Below are 21,577 nucleotides of genomic sequence, written 5' to 3' on the forward strand. Positions count from 1 at the left end.
TAGTTTGGTTTGAAAAGATCTTGTGGTAGCAGCAATCTTAATTTTTCCATCGAGTTAGATGCATTTCCATCAAGGAAGATATGATGAATTTGTTGCTTCAACTGAGAGTTGGAAGAGTAGCTTTTCTCCACAGGGAATGTAATTTCCCTCATCATTTGGCTTCACATAGGCATTTTCCCTCCAATCCAGTTAGCTCAGAGTCTCCAAATGCTTTATCCTATTATCACTGGAGAACATGTGATCCTCCAGAACTTGTTGGACTGCAACTCCCCTTGGCCCTAAATAATATACCCAATGATGAAAGATCATGGAAATTGCGTTCAACAACATCTGGGGTGACAGACATTCCCCATTTCTGTGCTATAGCAAGTGTCTTGGTTCACTTGTTGGAGGTTTTTAAATTTATTTTCTGAACTATCCCCTGACTGTGCAGGGTCCTTTTTTCTTGGGATAGGAATGAATCTCTGTGTGATTTTATAGTATGAATGCAAGGTAAAGGGCTGGACCTGCTAGTGTTCAGCTCCCTCCTTATTTTAATTTGCTCTATGACATGTCTTAAATGTTATCTATAAATAACTGTATTAGGAAAAATAGTTTCAGAACCATTTTCCCCCAGAATAAAACCAACATATGTGTAAGCCCCACACCTTTTTCATATCTTAAATCCTCCTCTTCAATCACTTATAGCATATTCAGAACTTCCTACCATTAGGTCTATACATAACCCTGCACAAAATGTATGAAATTGTTGCTTCAATCAAATCTTTTCTACTTTTACCATGAACTCCTTTAACCCCCTTAATTTGAAAGGTATTTTTTTCCCAATAGGCCACATGCTGCCCCATGTTTCTCCATTTTATGAAAGGTCCATAAATATTATATCATTAATATTTTACTCCATTGATTACTCTGATTGTACAATTCTATACATCTTTACTCCCACTGAGTTCAATAGTTCTTGCTCTCAGGAAAGTGGGCACAGAACTGCAACCTTTTGGTTAATTAATTATATTTATGCATTACTGAAAATAGTCTAAAAGGTCAGAAAGTTCTTTTTTTTTTACTGTTACCTGATTAGACTGTGTCAGGGATGCTCATTACCCCTGACATAAGCAGCAGAACAACAGCAAGAAAATTAAGAGGAAAAAGAATTTAAAAGTGTACTGCATCTCCAGCTAGCATTTCACTGTAGGCACCACAACATCAGTAAATATTGTATCTGAATATATATATATATATATATATATATATATATATATATATATATATCAACTGAAATATAGCTCAACTGAATCGATATCTAAGGTTTATGCCTCAGCTTAATTGATATTAAATACTATTACAGTTCAAACAACAGGATGGAGGAGACAAAGTCAAGAACAACACGTGAAGATAAAAAAGGTATGTTCAAGATGGCAACATGAGGGTTGCATCAAGTGCAAGTGGACCTCCACTAACACAACGGGGCTGCCTCTTCTCCTCCTCCCTTTTGTATCCCCTGGTGCCCTTCCAGATCTGCTCTAGCGATCCACAGTGCTCCAGAGCAGATCTGGGGACCCATGAGGGGCATCCATTCTACCAGCGGTACCCTTTCTTCCACTGAAAGAGCACAGCTGAATATAACCCTCAACCAACAACTAGGGATTTAAGAACTTCCCCATTTCCCTCTTGTCAGAATTGATGGGATGACAAATATTAGGAGGCATTGTCTCTTCCTAACAACATTTGTAATGCATTTCAGTAAGGCCACATTTTACCTACCTATAACGTACACAAAAGCATTTAAACTGCAAACCTCAGTATTTCTTCCCTCAGCCTGGGACTTAAGAGAGCTTTTGGCATTTTCCTTTCTATGCAAGAGAAGCATTCCATTTTCTTTAAAAAGGCCAGGGATTTTATTAAGAAGTGACAAGAACTCAGGGCCCTGATATTAATATTCCATTCCACTCTAATCCAACAGATCCCTATCTTCCATTTGAAGTTAAAGGAGAATTAATTCCTTCAACTGAAAACAAATAGAATAATATATTCTACTAACATATATGAACATGCATGCACACAATACAGAAATTTAGGAACAGTGAATTTGAAAAGGACTTACTCCTTATACCATGGGGACAGTAATTCAGATGAAAGTTAAATGAGGATAAGCACTTTTCAAAATTAAAAAAAACTTTTAAAGCATATGGCTTCTGCTTTCATTCTGATGATCTGCGTGACATTTCACACATAATGATATTAATGAAGCAAAACTTGAGTCTCAAAATACAACATGATGCCTGATCAGCTGCCAGCATTTCAGAGCAAGGATGGGCAAGTTGTTATACAAGCCTTTCTGTTCACGGGAAAAGAAACATCAACAACTAACCCCACCATCAGTATCTGGCTGAAATCCAGCCAGTCATGCAGGTTTTCATCCAAGACAGCGATAAAATTAGACTTTCTTCACACACAAAATAATTTGGAAGCTAACGAATTATTCACTGCACATTTCAGGCTAACGGTTATTATCCATAAGTAACAAAACACAAACCCACTGCATGACGTTCCAAATTTCAGTGGTTTAAAACCACAAGCAGTCATAAAAGGATTCCACCAGAAATGCTTCTGTTTCTCAGACTATGGGCAGATTTGCATGTAACAATAACCCATCATGGGAAATCAGAATCCTTCCTTCCCCTGCTTCCTTTTCTCTCATTTCTTCAGGCAGTATCTCCCAGAGGACACTGCAGGGAAACATGAGGCTCCTTTCTTTGACAGAATCACGAGCTGATTTTGGCTTACCATGGCTGTCAAAAAGTTTCTGCTGCACAAACAGGGCTAATGACAGTGGAGCAGACGGAGAAGCTGAGGCTGTCTCCTGTGCCAGAGGAAACCTGGATCAGGGAGTGGAGTACCTGACCCACTCTTAAGCACGGGGGGGGGGGCACTTACCAGGACAGCATTGTTGAATGGGGCTGCACCACCCAACTGATTCACCCACTCCCCCCGAGAGGCTTTCTCTTGAGCAGGAACAGGGAAAGGAAGACCTGGGTTCAGCAGGTATACACCAAGAATGGAGCAATCCTGCTGAGCAAAGGCCCCTACCCTCACCCCTTCCCTGCTTCTGCTTGGGAGAAAGCTGCTTAGGCAGGAGCAGTGACAGCAGGCCTGAAAGCAAAGGGGATGGAGAACCCTGCTGAGACCAGCCTGCCCTCACTGCCTCAGCTGCTTTCTCCTGAACAGGAGTAGGATGGGGGCCCTGGGCTCGGCGGGCTGTGCATAGGATGGAACATCCCTGCAGAGCTCAGCTGCTCTGCTCCACTTCCCTGTTGCTGCTTGAATGGTTTTCTCCACAGCAAGAGTAGGAAAGGGGCCTGGGCTAGGTGGGGATGCTCTTAAGCACCCCCCCCCTTCCTGGTCAGGAGTAAGCCCCTTAGATGGATTCTGAGCAGGTGGGCCTGTTTTGGCAGGGATTCTCTGAGAATGGGCATCCCCAGTGGGCACAACCTCACAATGCCTGCCTGATCAGCCTACTCCCAGCTGAGAAATTTGAGGGGGACATGACTGTGACTGGGACACCTTTTTCTCAGAGTATTCCCACAGAACCCAAGGCCTCTCATCCTCTTCTTTCCTTGGAGTCACACACTCAGGGAGCAAACAGGGAGAGCAGGGCAAGGGCTCAGTGGGGATGCCCAGTTCTTAGAGCATTCCTGCCAAGGCAACTTACAAGCTCCCGCATGAGCAGCTTCCTCCCAGGCAGGAGCTCAGAGGTTGTGATCTGCTCAGCAGGGCAGCTCCAAAATGTCACGGTGATATTCAACTGATTTCCAGTTCCTACCTCTTGCTTAGAGAATTTCTCTGGGGCAGGAGGCAGGAGACACACCTCTGACAGCTCTGCCAAACTGGGGCAGCTGTCAGCCATGTCTCTGGGCAGCCGTTTAGCAAAACTGGCTGTTGCTGCTTTTGCTACCCAGCTCATTGTTCTAAAGCCTGACCCACCATAGGTCAACCTGTTTGAGTTCAGACAACAAAACGAGCAATTGTGGTAGGGAGAGACCCAAGTCAAACCATTGTTTCTTACTGCATTTCTCAGCTATGATATGTTACAATGGTCAGTCACAACAGGTGTGACTGGGACAACATAACAAACAATAATAACAATAAACAGTCACTTGTTTTGTCATATAACCCCAGTCAGTACTTCTAATATATACTCCATTTTATCTAACCAACTCATATTTTAAAATTAAACCAGGTAATCAAAAAGAAAATTGCAGAAGGTGGTCTTTGGTGCATATAAGAACCTATTGAGAAGAAACATGACTTGGAAGCCAACTCTCGACACTATGTTCTTTCTCAGGTATTTGTATAGTTGGATGGAGCAAGTCAAAAGAAAGTCAATGCATATGTTAAGGAAGAAATACAAATGCAATGAAGGTTACTGAAATAAAGGAAAGAGTCAGCACCTCCATTTTGACAAATTTGCTTTTCTTGAAAAACAAACTAGAATATAAGGCAAATATGTAAGATTAAAGGAAAGCCTTCCATCTCTTTGACAGTTCCATGACAAGATTCTGCTGAACAAAAATTCATGAAAACAAGCAAAAAGCTATTCCTCTTGAAAAGTTCCAAGACTAGAGGCAAAGTAAATGTGGGCAAAGGGTTAGATTGACTGTTAGTTCCTGGGTTTCATTTAAGTACAAAGTCAGTTCATTGTGATGATGAACATGCTAAAAAGTATGTGTAGCATATTCTGCTATAATGGGTACTTGTGTTAAAGGTAATAGGCAAGAAAAGATATTTATTTATTTTTTATTTTATTAAAACATTTTATGCCGCCCCATTCGCCGAAGCCTCTATTTAGATTAGAAATGCAGGATTAGAAAGGTTGCATGGCCTATGAATGTCTTCTGATATGAGAGTTACTTAAATTCAACAATTTTCAAGCCAGTAAGAAGATGAATAGCATGAAGTAGCATGAAGTGGTGCCCACCCCCACTGCAAGCTTACCCTTCCTGAATAGTCTGAACCACAATAACTATTGTGGTTATTCCGAACCACAGTAACTATTGTTAAGTGAGGTTAGTTAAAACTATTTTCAAGGGCAGTGGGCCAGATCACTGGCAACTTTTTGGATTCAGAAGTTCTGCTGGCAGATGTATTCTCCCATAGTCATAAAGTGGCCATTTTTACCACGTTCTCTTTTAAAATTAAAAATAATATTTCATCTACTAAATCAATAAGACATGTGGCCAGTAGCATTTTAGGCTGGCTAGCTGGCTGGCTTTCTTTTGTATTTTGTTATCTATCAGGGCTATAATTGCTTTAACTACTTGGTGTTTATAGTTGGTTATATTTGGTGTGTCCGTTTGGATCTTGGAATGTTTTATAACTTGTGGTTTCAATCTACTACTGCTAAATCTACTACTACTGCTATTTTCAAACTGAACTTGCAAACGAGCTTTTAACATTGCTTGCTGGGTACTTCCAAACTCATGTGTAACCACTTTGCCTCCACTACAAATGTTTGCTCTATTCACCCAGTAAGTAATCCCTGTGTAGGGATGAGGTATCAGGTAGCTTCAAAGACCAAACCTTTGTGAAGGCTCTCCAGATGTCACAGGCAGATCTGTGAAAAATCCATTTTGGGGTTGCAAATCTGTTGGACTCCTTGGGCTCAGCTCCCAGGACTCTGATCCCTTTTCTTCCAATTGTTAGTCCAATGTCCTGATGAGTGCACTGAGCATTTGCACAGATGCCCACTAGGAAGCAAGTCCAGGTGAATCGTGCACACATGGCTTCCCTCTTCCATGCACATAACTTGCAGCCTTTGTTTGTGCTGCATGTGGAATAGAAGGTTGTGGGTTGCGCAACAAGACTTCTGCAAGTGGTTACAGACTTCCTCTTGGTTTGGCTCTCTTCCTAAGCGAGGAAGGAGTATGACAGACAGAAGACTCCAAGGAGGATCATCACAACCCTGCCTACAAGTGTCAGCAGGGGTTTTATGGACAGATGTATGATCCTAGCCAGCTTAGCACACAATATGGCACCTCCAATGTCAGTGACACTTATGATGGGGTTCTCTGGAATACGGTTGGCCGCACTTCCCACTTGTCCTCTTCTAGAGATTCAGTGTGTCCCACTGGTTTCTTTAACCAGTGCTGTCATTCCCAATGTGTGCTCAAGTCTGTGTTACACAGCATACACAGAGGAGCTTTACTGTGAGTTTATTTACAGGGCCTGCCTCAAATTACTGGAAAAAGAGACTATTTTCTACTGGGAAAGGTCGAAGGCTTTGTACAGGTCCTGACTAGCATTTCTGTGGTGCCTAATCCAGCTCATACAGTCAAAGCCAGCTCATATCCTATGCTTCAGTATGCTCCTGAGTTTCATTATCTAGCAGTACTACAGACCAGATTGAGGCTGCTCAACATTTCCATTTGCATGAATTCTGTGATCCAACATGAGCTTGCACAAGGGGCGACCCCCACCATGTTAATTTATTTGTGTCCAGATTGGCAACTATCTGGCACCACTCCCATCCCCATCAGAGGCAGAGAAACTTCAATGAAGGACAAACCAGCTCCAAGTAAAAGATAGACAGGCCAGCTTTTTTCATGCCGTGGACTTACTAAGCACCAACTTAACTCAGCCCTGGAAAACTGGCAATTCCAGCCAAGTTTGAGCAAGTCTGGAAGGTTCTTCCTGAGCTCAGGCATGTATCTGCATCCTTGGTGATTCTTCAGTTCTGACTTTTCAAACTTAGTTGTCTCTATGGGATTACAGCATCTGGGCAGAGTAATTATGCTGACATAATATTTTTACCACACACTCAGTTGTCTAGATATGAGTATCAGGAGGCAACTTCATATGAATTTGCCTTTATTTGACAGCTAACAGTCAGATTCAACTTCTTTTTACAATCAAATTCACGAGTAAGTTAATTCACTAGTAAACCATGTCATGCAGTTCCACAAGAGTGTATGTGTATATGTTCAGGACAGCTAATTTTACTTTAAATCATTCAGAACTCTCTTTTCTCAAGGAACAGCCTTAGATGTAACAAAGATATAAAAACAGGAGTTCTCAAAGCAGAGGAAAGTAATAAGTAGGCCCCTCCAAGAATTTTATTGGACGGACTGGTGCTATTTAATATAACAGTGATCTGGAGTTATAGGTGACCAATGATATGGCCAAGTTAGTGGATGATGGAAAATTATTCAGGATAGTAAAAGCCCAAACAGACGGCAAGGAGTTCTAAAAGGATCTTTTCAAACAGGGTGAACAGACAACAAAATGGAAAATGAGGTTCAATGTCAGTAAGTTCTAAATTAAGTGCATAAGACAAGAAAGATAATAATCCCAACTTCAAGTACACATGGATAGGTTTTAAATTAGCTCTGATTGACCAGGAGGGGGTTCTAAATGAACAGCAAAATGTAAACATTGGCTCAAGGTACAACAGCTGTGCAAAAGCTTAATTTCTATGCTATGGATTATTAGGAAAAGCAATGAAGATAAAACTGTAGGCACTATAATGTCCTTGTGCAAATATGTGGTATAACCTTATTTGGAATTTCATATACTGTTTTTTAAAAACAGGACAACCAACATTATCAGAGGTCAGAACTTCTAGATATAAGGAAAAGCTAAAGCATTAGCCTAGTTTAGGAGAAAACAGAAAACAGTTTAGGAGAAAAACAGACAACTATGCATAGTTCAAGATGTGGAGGGAAAGTTAATAAAAAGGGTTATTTCTCCTACTCTCATACTAGAACGTGCTTCTTATCCAGTGAAACTGATTGTCAATTCAAGCAAATGGATGGAGAAAGGAAAATTCTTTGCACAATTAACAAATAGATGTTAAGATGATCACAAGTGTACATGGCTATAAAAGGGAATTACAGCACTTCATGATGGATGGGCCTGTCAATGGCTATCAGACATGATACAGAATGAGGAAAATATGTAGGCATAAAACTGGTTAATTATGGTACAAGCTTCATATAAATACCATATATATTATGATAATAATTCAGCACACTTTCAGATGGAGGATTTGTAACAATCAATACAGAATGGAACTTAAGGTGAAAACCATGAAAGATTTTTCAGGCAAGTGGTATTAAATTCTAGAAAGGTCAGAAGCTGTGGATTCTGCCAAGCACAACCTCATAAACTACCAGATTCCATCCAGTTCATGCCATCCTAACCCTGTGCCTTCTAGATTCCATCCTGACTCAACTCCCATATTGGCCAATTTCTTCAGGGTCTGACCTGGCTCCCTTTCTTGGTCCTAGAATGCTTTTGAATCCAAATGCTGCTAGTCTTATTTATGCCCATGGGGTGATGATATCAGCGCCATGAAACTATGATGACACAATAGCCTTATTACACACGCACGTGCTGCAGCTGCTGAGGTATGATGACTAGTTGGAAAGAGGAAAGGCCAATTCACATAGCCCTGTAAATTGGCCTTACATGTGTCTGCTGCCAGTCAGATGCAAGCTGCTTGTTACAATAAACTAGTGAGCAATAATAATGTATGACAAATGTGATTCAGTTCAAAGAAGCTACCTTTAGGCAGCACATAAGTACACATGTTTCCAAGACAGGCAGGTGGCCAAAAATTGTGGTGTTCATTTAGTAACAAGCCTTAATGGAGTTCTTAGAATGTTTTGTGAATAAAAGGAAACAGCAAAGTGGTATTTCTTGGTACACATTAGGTAGGTTTCATACCTATGGTTTTACTATCTAACAGCAAAGAAACCAGGACTGGTAGTGTAAAATTAAGTTAAAGCCCATGTACAGTCTAGTTTGTTTTTAACTTCTGTAATTAGATAATGCATGCACATGAGTAATAAATTCCTGGTCTCTGTACTCATAAAGGATAATAATGGTCAGGTGCTAGAGACAGCCATACTTTTCTCTAGAAGGGATGAATTGCAAAAAGCAATCAAAGACCATGCCAGAACATGTGCTGCTCATAAAAAAAAGAAAAGATGCACATGACTGAAGGAGGTGTGGAACAATCTCTAGATTAGACTAGACCTGCCCTGCCTTTTACTGAGCAGTCTTCAGCAGCATGTTTTTAATTCAGACAGACCATGTTCAGTCTGAAGAACGAATTATGCCAAACTCAGGCATTCCAGCCCAAAAATATTGCTTCAGACCTTACTAAGCCCTCAAATGCTGCCTGTAAAATAGACCCATCTGATCATCTTCATATTGTGGCTGGGGGTGTGCCCAGAGAAAACAGAAGCATGCTGAGGCCACCTAGTTAGTTTACAAAATGAGGCATTTCCAGGCCCTTTGTTTATACTTTTACCCACTATTCTATTCAACTTTGACTACAGGGAGGGCTTCAGGTTTGCTCATCACAACTTAGTTTCAATTACAAAGGGCTGGCAATATGCAAATTCACAATGTAGCTCTCCCCAGTTCTTATCACTCACGCACAACTATGCAGGCACATTCATGCACAGTCCCATAGCTGGGGGAGGGGGGGTGCTGGGGGTGCTTCCTCTCCAAATTTTCTCACCCCCTTAATTTTTGCACAAATAAATTACTTACATGGATATTTTAGAAACGCAACAGGAAAGCCTTTGTTTTTCCTTCTAAGAATACCATTGCAAATATTTTGCTCAGTACTGCAGATTCCTAGTAATGCAAGAGCAATAGAGGCTCAGCCTTAGGATGGAGTATTTTGACTTGTGAACAGTGGTATGCATTTTTTTTTTTTTTAGGAAGGGTCATGTTGCTCAGAAGAATACAATTCTTTAAAATGCTGTTGATACAACAATGGAATGGATACTTGAATTCAGTTATGGTTTTGCATTCAGACAAAGAATTCATTCTGAAACTAATCACTGCTTTTTTACTGTGTGAAAAAGAGTCCTATGATCTAAAAGCTGAAGCTGTTCCATTGCTCAAACAGAACAGTCCTCTTTCTTTTCTCTTCTTTTGTTAAAAGTACTGGGATACTTTAAAATTGAAACATCTCTGCTGCAGGAATAATAGTATCTGGATATTGAGCAAGCACTGAAAATCTGTTTACTGCATTGGGAGGCTGTTGTCAGAGATGCAAAATGATACTTTATTTTCAATAGTTCTGAAACAGCCAGGAAAACATGTTAATCAGCTGCCCATGGAGCACAGCTAAATGTCTTCATAAACTCCCTTGGACTTCAAGAAAAGGGATTTTCCTAAACTCAGAGCACTGCTATGTTGAATTCCATAGCAGGAAAACCCAACAGGATGAAGACTTTGTGGGGGGGGGGGGTCAAATCTGCAGTGATCAAACCCCCCCCCCAGTGGATCTCTTACACCACAAAATTCAAAATAACCACAATAGTCTAAAAGATTGAGCAGCAAACAACAGAATGAAACTTAACAGAGTCAAGTGCAAAGTTCCTTATTTAGGAAAAAGAAACAAAATGAACAGGTGTAAGAGGGTAACTGGCTTGTCAATAATGGCATTATCTTGGTAGTTGCAGTCAACTGTGAGTCAGTGGTATGAAGTGGTTGTAAATAAGGCAAATGCAATTTTAGGTTGCCTCAAAAGAAGTATGGTTCTAAAATAGCAAGAAGTGATTGTTCTATTCTAGTCTGTGCTGGTCAGACCTTAGATCAAATAGTGTGTTGAGTTTGGGACAACACTGTTTAAGAAGGTTTCAAGTAAACTGGAGTCAGTTCAGAGAAGAGTAACAAAGATGTTCAGGGGACTAGAAATTACAAAATAAATGAGAAAGACTGAAGCCACTGGGAGCATGCTTCCTTGAGAAGGGAGAGTGGGGGGCAGAGCAGGATACAATAGCATTTTTCAAGTATCTAATGGGTTGTCGAACAGAAGAGGGTTGAAACTTATTTTATCCAAGACTGTAGCACCTAAAATGAAGGGCTGAAGTTAAAGGAGAGCAGATCTTGGTCGAACATGAGAAGAATCTTCCTAACAGCCAGAGCAGTCAAACCATGGAACAGATTGCCAAGGGGGTATGAAAACGGGTGCTTACTCACAGATGGTGCTCTGATGAAGACCAGGCAGCCATCTGCCAGGGGAATGCCAAATGGATTCCTGGACTGAGCCACGGGTTGGACTCAATGGTCCAAATGGCCCCTTCAAGTCTATGATTTTATGATAAGAATATTCTTGTTGTAGCTTATTGTTGATTTGCTTTTAGTGGGTGACTCTTGATTTGTTTTTTTTTTTTTTTACTCTTTTTGTTAATTGGTGGTAAGAAACATATCAGTAGTTGAAATTCCTTACTAATAATTTCTGAATATATGTAAATTGCAGTGTGGCTGCAAAAAATCTCTTTATAATTTTATTTTTAAAAGGTCAACAGAATGGATTAAAATGCTACCCTACTTTTTCTGTAACCCTTCCCTAGAATATTTAGGCTGACTACAGGCCTGCTTATGCACACAGATAATGCCCAGCCCAACATCTGCTTATATGAAAAACATGAGATCATATTTTAGGTTGTACTAAAGTCTTAGCAACAGAAGGGCCAGAACTGTCATTTGATCCAAATTCTTTTAGAAATGGAAATTTTAATATCATATTGTTAGGTTCTTTGAAAGGGGGGAAAAAGGAATAAGAAAAGCCCTTTGGACAATAAGCTGTACATGGGGCTGCCCTTGAAAACTGTTCAGAAATTGCAGCTTGTGAAAAAAGCAGCAGCAGGACAAATAACACGGACTAGACAGTTTAGTCATGTAACACCAGTTCTGGCCCATTTGCACCAGCTGTTTTATGCTTCCAAGCATTATGCAAGGTTTAACCTATAAATCCTTATGCTGCTTGGGAACATGACAGCTGACGGAAGGTTTGGCTGGTGGCAACAAGGAGACTTTTCAGTGGTGGTCCCCAGTTGTGGAACAAGCTCCTCACTGAGGCTTGCCTAGCGCCAACCTTACTACTTTTTTGGTGCCAGGTAAAACTCCCCTCTACCACAGGGCATTTAATTAGCTGGGGCTTTGTTAGTGTTCAATCAGGTTTTGTCTTAAGTTACTGGAATTGTATGTGTGTTGTAAATGTGGTTTAAAATATTTTTGCTTGGTAATTTTTCCCCTAAGGTTTTTATATTGTGGTGTATTTTAAATTGTGTTTTAATGGATTATTGTAAACCACCCAGAGAGCTTTGGCTGTTGGATGGTATACGAGTTAAATAGCCAACGGTTAGCAAATATATACATGGGGAGGATAGGACAAAGGGTGGAATGCAGAGAATATGGGAAAAGAAAATAATAAGATAAAAGAGGTGAATAGGAATTTGTCTGAAAGAGTAACATTGGTGCTTAAGCAATGTAAATATGGAAGATTCCTCTTCTTAAATCCTTCCCCCTCCATGGATAAATTAATGTGTCCAGCTGGAACATTAGAGGACAAGTGTAATGTACTGACATCAACTACTATTGATGTTGGTCTACACACTTAACTTAGGGTCCCTCCATTTAGGACAATAACCTTAATATGCCATTAGTTTCTTTTGTGGCAGGCATCTTCCCAGAATGCCACATCAGAAACAGAGAGTTGTCATCTTTGGCAACAAAACCCACCCTAATCCCTCTTCAAAATACTAACTGAACCTAGCTTAATAAGATCTGATATAACCAGAGAAGCAGCATAAGAAAGTCACAGGCCACTCTAATACAATGTTTTGTATGTGGCCAGGCTTGGAAATAGTTGAGTGATGCTGCCTGCATAAATGTTATCAAAGCACATTAAGTAAGGGCTTGATCCAGCCAGAGTTAAGCACTTTTAAGTCTTGATAGGACTTTAAGTCTCGATCAATGGGATATAGAAAAATCTTCTAAAGTAAAAGGAATTTAAAATAGCGCATATTTTTGATAGATTATGTACCATTTTACTTAAATGGTAATATAAAATTATATGTAAGCTAAGATGTTGCACGAAAAGTACACTTGTAGGGTCCACTAAAGTCCTCTGATTCATCCTGAAAGCCAGCTTTCTTTTTTGAGTCTGATTGCCTTAGTACTGAATGCTACACAATAGCTGAGGACTTTAGGGACCTAAAAATGCCCTCCTGCATTCAGTAAAATGAGGCTTACCAGATTCTCCCTCCTTTGTAGATCTTTTCTTTTTCCCTCAAAGGAGAATAGTTAGCTATTCTTCAAAAAATGCAAGCACAAACTAGCAGATGCAAATAACTTTTGTCTTTTCCCTTTCAAACAAACCCTATAGCAATCCAAAGCTTGACACACAGTAATAATATTTTGTTTCTTTCTGAATTGTAGCTACAGGCAACCAACAAGCTGCAGCAAATGTTGGCATTGCTGTTTCTCCTATCCTGAAGGAATGTATTCAAGTTAGATCCTGATCTGGCTAACATGTTTTAACAGCATCATGGTACAACGTGTGCCAACACTTGCCCTGCCGCCTGGCATGAAAGAGACGTCCTGAATAAACTTCTGCTGTGTATGACTGGTTTGCCTTAAAGCACAGCTCTTATTTTAATAACCTTCCCCACCTAGAATTCTTTTCCTGTTCTTCTCCCATATCTTAAACATCTGGCAGTTCACGTGGATCTGCTTGCTGCATGAAATCATCTGCAATACTAAACTTGCACTTCTGATTGCCACCTTTTAGGCTTTTCTTTCTGCTCTTATTGGGATACTTTTCACCCTTGCATAGCACTGAAGCGTTAAAGAGACCATTTGAGTCAAAGGCAACCTTCCTAGAATTTTAAGAGGCTCTGAATTGGTCTATAACAATGACATTCTAATTTAACTGTAAACCTATCCCAGAGCCTGCTCAGAGATGCACCCAGTTAGATAAAGATCTTTATCATTCATTTCTCCTCCTAGGTAACATTCCCAGACTTTTCAATCTTTTTCCTGTAATGATGTGCCAAGAAAAGCACACAATGGTCCAAGTGAGCTTTCTGCAAACCATGCTGTTCTATGAAGCGTTTTCCTGTGTATGCAAGCCCAATTTTTTGTTCTCCAGGAGTCACCAGATACTTCAATGACCTGTGTTCAACATTCCCAGATTATTTTCTCTTGATTCCTGCCCATTCATTTCATACTACATAGAGAAATCCCCTCATAGATAAGCAAGAGAATGTTTCCTTTAATATTTCTGTTCCAAAGACACACCTTTACAATGTAAAACAAACATAGTTTGGTGTCCTGCATAAGGATTCTTTAACACTCGTCAACAATTGAACTGAAACTGAAGTATGTATATCAGCAACTATTCGCATTAACATGTCCTAGCTTTGGCTCTCTCAGCTCTTCCCGTTCTCCACTGCTACTTGCAGGTGAGGACAGCAAATGGGCCTCAAACTAACTTCCTCTCTGATCAGTGCCTTTGTGGGGAGAGGGGTAAGGCATCACCCTTCACATGGGACAGAAGAACAATTTCTTGAGCTGTTCAGAGCATTTTTAAAAGGTAAATAGTTACGGATTCCATAACTTGTGAAACAACACAGAAGCTAGAATTTTCCAGTAATCATCCTTGCTTTCGTAAAGAGAGAGGAGAAATTTCAGAGCACTGGTGCCAAAATTACATAGCAAACAACAACAACAACATGTAAATCAACAATATGTCACACACAAATCACTTCCAGTCAGAGCCCAAGCATCGTATCCCTGCTCTGAGAAAAATCCTGGAAGATTCTGCCCTCTACAAAAGACTTAGTATAGCTGGATAGAGTGACACTGTGATGTCTACAGTAATTTGAAGTGAAAAATTTCCTGAGGCTTTATTTTTCCACAGAGAACTTCCCACTTCATAAAAATAAGGAACTAACAGCCCTTTCCTCTGCACAATGCCATTGGCTCCAGGCAGTTAATGCCTTTGCCCTCCATTGCTAACATTCTTCAATTCCAAGTGCTGTCTTTCACATATAAACCCCTAACTGGCTGGAGATCAGGGTATCTGAGGGAACCCCTTTCTTCATATATACCTACCCACCCACTTAATTTCCTCTGAAGTCTTTCTCCAAATACATTCCCTGGTGAATTTAAGGGGAAAAGAGCTAAGAGAGGGGCATTCTCTGCAGAGGCGGCCTGAATTTGGAGGTTGCTCCCCCAGGACATATGGCTGGCACCAACCTTGCTTTCTTTCAGGCACCAGGTAAAAACATTTTTGTTTTGGCAAGCATTTGGTTAATGTGAATTGTAGTTTGTTGATGATTATCTTTTTAATTTTGATTGTTTTAATTTATTTGGCTACATCCAGATATGTCGTATATTCTTTGTATATTTGGGACACATTTTAATGTTGTTTTTGTTTTCAGCTATTTTATTGATTGTATTGTATGTGTATTTCACATGGCTCTGCATCTGTAAACTACCCAGAGAACCCTTGGGTTAAGGGGTGGCATAAAAGTAAAATGAATGAATGAATGATCAAATGAAGGGAAGCTGAAAGTGAAACTAAGACTGTGATTACTATTTGTTTAACTCTTCTCAGAGATGTGCCTCATTTCTTCTCTTGAGTTTGCAAAGTTAGATGTGTCTGCCTAAGATTTGTTAGTTGACTAGTGCTTGTGGTTATTTTGAGCTAAGTCATAATGCCAAAACACAAGAAAACTAGCATATGACATCACTGGTTGTCAGATCCCTTGTCACCTTAACTGCACTTCAGTCTTGCCTCTATGTGATATGTGATAACAACCTTATAATGGTAGCAGTGAGCTCATTTCCTTACTAACATTTCCCAATACTTTCTGCTGTGACCTTTCTTTCTCCTTCATCGCTATCATATTAAACTGGTAGCTAACATTACAAGACTGCTGATGCTTCACAAGAGTACATTTTTATGTAACACATATGGATTGGAAGGTGGTACTACAAGGCATGGTAAAAAAAGGTCAAGGAGGAAAAAAAAAAACCAGGAAGAAATTCTACTGCCTTCAGCAATAAGAAGAGTCCCAAGAATATGACAATATGCCTATACTTGCAACACACATTTATATGAAAGAAGGAGTAAGAATGAAAAGGATCCAAGGCAAAAGAAACACTTACTTATCCAAGGGTCCTTGGTCTACTTGAGTTAATATGTATGAACTGTTTGCATAATTGTTTATCAAATAACTGTAATTGCTTTTTTCATACCCTATGCTTAAATATGATTTATAATGAAATAGCCAGTTTCTGGTGCTAGGAGAGCAACAAAGCACGGATGCCTTGCAGCTCTCTTACCCAGCATCTATTACATGTTCGACCACAGTGCAGCACCTACAGGTAGCAAAGGGGAAATGACACAGGTACTCGCAAAAGCTGACAGCTTTCACCTGTCCTGCTCCTTCCACACATGATAGCAACAGAGTACTGTACACTGCTTCAACTCATCATGCTGGGCAGGCTACCAGTATTTTAAAATTTCTCACATCTGGGAACCTGATCTCTGTTATCCTGTCATCCGATGAGGAAACAGCTAATATGTTCTGAACCACAAGGATTGTGTTCTGTCCGCTTCCTTAAGTAATAGCCTATTACTGGGAGCTGCATGTCTTCCAGTTTAAGAATAAAAATTAAACTGCTGCACCCAGGCCATCCAAATCCTTTGCTAGGAAAAGATAAAGCCTCATGTTTCTTGTGACTGATTTTAAATCATTTATCATCATTTTGATAGACTGGGAAGAGCAAGTGGCACCACACAGCAATGATGTCCTGATGTCCCCAACCACTGACCATCTTCTCAGTCATTGCTCTGACTTCTGGGAAGTTAGTAAACACGGCACAAACATATACAACTACAACTTCAAAGCCTGCACTGACTGCCTAGGTGTTTCTGAGTCCAATTCAAGGTTCTGGTTTTAATCTATATAGCTCAGAATTATGATATTTGATTAACGACATCTCTGAACCACAAACTACCTGAACACTATGCTCATCATCCCAGGCCTTCTAAGTGCCACCATCTCACTGGTGGCCCCCCAGTTATGGAAAACTCTCTCCACTGAGGCCTGCCTGGTACTAACCTTACTACCCTTTCAGTGCCAGGTTAAGACTGCTCTCTATGCTACAACATTTAACAGCCCCAAATAACACACGGGGACTTTATGTTATCTGCAGGTTTTGTCATTTTAACTTGACTCACTATTTAAATTGCTTAAATTTGGTTGTTTTTTTTAGTGAGTTATGATTTTATTATCTGAATTCTGTATTACATATTACTGTATGTTCATGAGTTGTAAACCACCCAGAGAACTTCAGCTATTGGGTGCTATAAAAATAACATTATTAATAATGTTAAGTCTGGTGTGGAAAACTTGTGGCTCTGCAGATGCTTTGGCCTTTAACTCCTATCATCTCTTATCGTTGGCTATGCTGACTAGGGCTGATGGAATCTGTCAGTCAAAACAGCTTGGAGGGATACAAGTTGCCTATCTAGGCAACTTTTTATATATTTATATGGGTTTTAATATTTTTATTGTACAATTTGTTACGTTTTGCTCTTGTTGTGAGCCGCCCCGAGGCTTTGTTGCGATGGGGGCGGCATAAAAATGTTTTAAATAAATAAATATGTCATAAGTATTTTAAACTTGCTTTGGTAAGTAAAATACGAATTTCTGTCGCTGCACTGTGCCCAATTTTATTATGCAATTTTAATACACTCCTCCAGGAAAACAGTCTTTGATATCCTTCTTGGATGCTGTGATGTTCCAATGAGTGTGCTCTTTGGTTCTAGTTTGGGCAACGATATCACAGTCTAGGAAGAACAAATTCCAGCAGCTTGGACGTAAGACATATAGCCGCCTGATGCTTAAGATGCAGAAGGAAGAGCATTTTCCAACCCACTGTGATATAAGTGGTTAAATAACAATGAAAGTCCAAGAAGCAGAAGTCACAAGTCCTAGGTTGCAAAAGAATTTACATTTCGTTAAAACCCTAAAAATAATCATTCCCACTTTTACAAAATCAAAACAAAATCCAAAAGAGTAAAGTTACCTGTATTTATGAATGATGGCATTAAATAATCTCCCATCTCGCCAGCAGGTAGTGAAATTTTCACAACGAATTCCAGCATAACCCTCAGTTGTCTGCTGTGTCCACAGAAGTAATCTCTCTTTAGCAGACATATCCTCTGACTCTCCAGTAACGTGGATATCAGAAATCTAAATTGAAACATAATAAATTGGTTAAATTAAAATAGTTCTAAATTACTACTAAAAATGCAAACAGTATCAGCGGCTTCTCAAATCTTTCCCCCCTTTATGGTGAAGCACGGTCACAATACCTTCGGGCAAAGTCCCAGTGTGGCACACATAACTTGGCATGAACTCCACAACACAGCTGAACCAATTCCAGCACCTCGATTCAAGTGCACGGGGAACTACACTAATGTCCCTGGGTGGCCTCTGCCATTAGCAAACATATGCAGTCTAGGCTGATGGCTCTGCAGAACTGCAGGAAGTTATGCAGTGAGAGAGGACACAATCAAATCTGCATGCTACAAAGAAACTAAATCTAAGAAATGATATTTCAGACAAAATGCATCAAAACATAGTAGTGAGCATTGACAAGTAGATAGAAGGAAGTTATTGATAAGGCGAGTCAGCGCAAGTTACTGAGTATGTAAATGAGGAAGATGACTAGCAAGTGGCAATTTCCCCTTAATTTTCTCATCAGTCTCAGTGTGGACGAATTTAGATAAATCAATGTGGACTCCCATGGAGGTTTCACTGAGCCCTTAGGAAATAGCTGGAGAAACCCATTGATTTCTTTAGATGAAGTCTTCTGAAGACTAAAGAACAAAGAAACTGTCATATAAATAGCTAAATATTATACATCCATCTGAAACAGATTGCCACCCCATTGAAGTCTTCCAGCACACTGAGACTTAGAGGTCAGGGAAAAGGGTGGCCTGGGAATCTTTTTTTAAAATGTGTTACTATCACATATGCAAAGAGATTTGGCTACTTTCCAACCATTAATTCCTTTCTTCCTTTTCCCACATTCTTGTATGTTTTTAAAAGTATAATCCATGGATAGGACTTATATCCTATCCATGAGAAATGGTCAAAAAACAGCATGTCTGAATTGACAGTAGATACAGAAGTCGTCTTTCTACATGCCTAGTTAGGTGCTTATCAAAGGAAGACAGCTCTACCAGCTGTACGACATGTGCTACTCTCATGTCTGGTCCTCTCAGCCATTGGAAGCTGACATAGCCAAGTGCTCATCTGACTATGAGGACAAGAAGCAGCGAAACACCAGGTGTAATGCCCCAAATTAGAGGCATCTATACATGACCTAAAATTAAAACAACCCTCTGCCTTTGTGTCTCACAATTTAGGGGTTACTCCAATTTCAAAATATCAGTGGGTAATTTAATTATGTTAAATATCTTTCCTAGTAGTCTCAATTTCAATCCAGACCTATAATGCAATGTAAGTAAAATTTGCAACACATAATTTGAAAAAAGTTTATTAAGATGATGGTGTCAAGATGTATGTCTAGCAAACTACAATTCTTTTTAAATATATTATAAATTAAAAAGAAATTGGTTTTGTTGTTGTTGTTGTATGTCTATACTGTAAGTTTCTCAAAAATGAGTGCAAATACAATTTTTTACAGCCCAACTGATTCAAGGAGAAACCCTAGACTAGGAGAGAAATCCCCAAAATGGTGCCTCTTGGCACCATTGCAACCCTTTGCCTTGCTATTTCCCCCCTCCCTTCCACGCTCTAGCCTTGCTTTTCTGTTCCCTCTCTCTCTCACACACACTCCTCTTTGGCTCACTTTTCACTTGCCAAGTCCCCAAGGTAGCCATTATGTGAGTAACCATATCCATCACAGGAGCCATTTTCTGGTAAGGCTCAAAGCAGCTTCTCACATTCCCAAATGTGTCCACAGGCTCAAAAGCACTGGGGACCCCTGCCTAGACCTTTGGCCCACTTCACAGCACACTGATTTTTAAGTACTTTGTTTATTGGAAGCATCACAACGGAAAGAGCATTCGATTCCTCTCTCTCTAAGTGACTATTTGCAGAGAGCAGAATAAGTCTGCAAGTGTCAGTTATATCTGCAGTGACTCATGCAAATAGTATGTACCAGTTACCACACAAAACCAAGGAAAACAAAATCTTATTTCAAACTACAGTTGCTGAACACTCCCATTTTTAGCTCGATTTAGGATTTGAAATTAATCTGTTGTTACAATCATTTTCTCTTGCATTTCATAAAAAGACCTTTAGCAGCTGTATGGATAAGATCAAGAAACTCCCTTAAAAGTTTGTGTGTGTGTGTGGGGGGGGGGCTTGGAGTCTCATAATACATTCAAAGACACTTTTTATTTGGACAGCTCATTCCCAGTGCCCCAGCCTACTGTCAGTTCACATTTTCAAAATGTTAGCAACTTAGGGAGAATACAATCAGATAGAAATGGCTCCAAAGTAATTCTGAAAGCAGGGACTCAAGTCCTGAGCTGGTGACTTTTGATTGTAGGCCCAAGCACATCCTGCCACATCACCAGAGTACCCTGCAGCAAAAGGGGAATTACAGGCCTAATCCTGGCTTCCTTGAAGTGCTATCTCTACAGGTAGCCAGCCAAATCAGACAACATGAGGAACCTATACAGCTCTCCCTGTTTTCATGTGACTGCTGCCTGAGGCCACAGCACTGTGAACAAGCTGTCCTTTGGTGCAGGCTGAACTGCTACGGACTACCTGGTAGCCTGAGCCTGCCTGTCTCCCACTCTTATAATTTCCTCAAATAGAAATCAAGCAAAACTGAAAGGTCTGGATAAACAGTGACTGGTCATCCTGAGTTGTATCCAACAATGGATTTATACTAGCAGAAAGTCTGCACAAGGCAGAGCATCTACTACATTCTCTTGTGACCCCTTCTCCATAGGTTGCATCTGAAGGTACATCTAACAGATGCTGCAGGCTGGAGGAGGGATCAGAATACCTTTGCTTTATGAGACTAGTCTAGTATAGCACTCCCAGCTAATGCAAAGACACCCCTGGATATAACCTGGAATAATCTGATCAAGTCAATTAATGAATTCAAGATAGCAATGATCATAAATAAATCTGGATGCACATCCTTCTATTTAGAAATAGAAACTAAAATTAGTAGCTGTGGCTCCTGATACTTTAAAAGAAGTAACTATGACTCAAAAGTCATCTAAAACTCTCTACATTCACTAATTATCTGTTAAAAGAAATGAGATTAACATGTAACAGCTCTGTATATGTTTGCTGTCTCTATACATGATTCAGCTCAGAAGACAAACGAGAAGCAGTAAAAATGAAATCAAAACTTTTGAAGCTCAGAAGCATGAGCTGGCTCACTGAGATCAAAAGTGGCTGCATGGTGCCTAGGCGTTCCAGGTGAAAAAAAGCCTGTACAAAATTGCACAGATAGCATGAAATCTGTTCCTAAGGTATATGTTACCCCAGAAGGAAAAACAAATAGAGTTAGAAACATTAAAGAAAGGGGTTAAATGAAAGGATGTTTTCCCCACATGGCCATGATATTTGCTGGTTAGGACATTCTTCACTGAAATATATGGTCCTGCTCTATACATGTGGCCAGTGGCCCTGAACACTGGAGCAAGCCCAGCAAACTCAGGCAGGGGATAAGACTATACATGCAATGACTTCTAGCCCAA

The 21,577-nt window shown here is 40.0% G+C and overlaps 1 protein-coding gene across 29 annotated transcripts in view; it reads right to left on the reverse strand.

Annotated features, from left to right (window-relative positions):
* Positions 1–21,577, reverse strand: part of DST (dystonin) — a 370,183-nt gene that overhangs the window by 182,997 nt on the left and 165,609 nt on the right. For all 29 annotated transcript variants that reach the window (XM_044421565.1, XM_044421571.1, XM_044421551.1 and 26 more), the window contains one exon: positions 17,908–18,074. In XM_044421565.1, the coding sequence (XP_044277500.1) occupies positions 17,908–18,074 (167 nt within the window). The remainder of the gene's footprint in view (positions 1–17,907; positions 18,075–21,577) is intronic.

The sequence above is a fragment of the Varanus komodoensis genome, unplaced genomic scaffold (genome assembly GCF_004798865.1).
Source record: "Varanus komodoensis strain SLA01 unplaced genomic scaffold, ASM479886v1 scaffold12, whole genome shotgun sequence".
In the NCBI taxonomy this organism is placed as follows: Eukaryota; Metazoa; Chordata; class Lepidosauria; order Squamata; family Varanidae; genus Varanus; species Varanus komodoensis.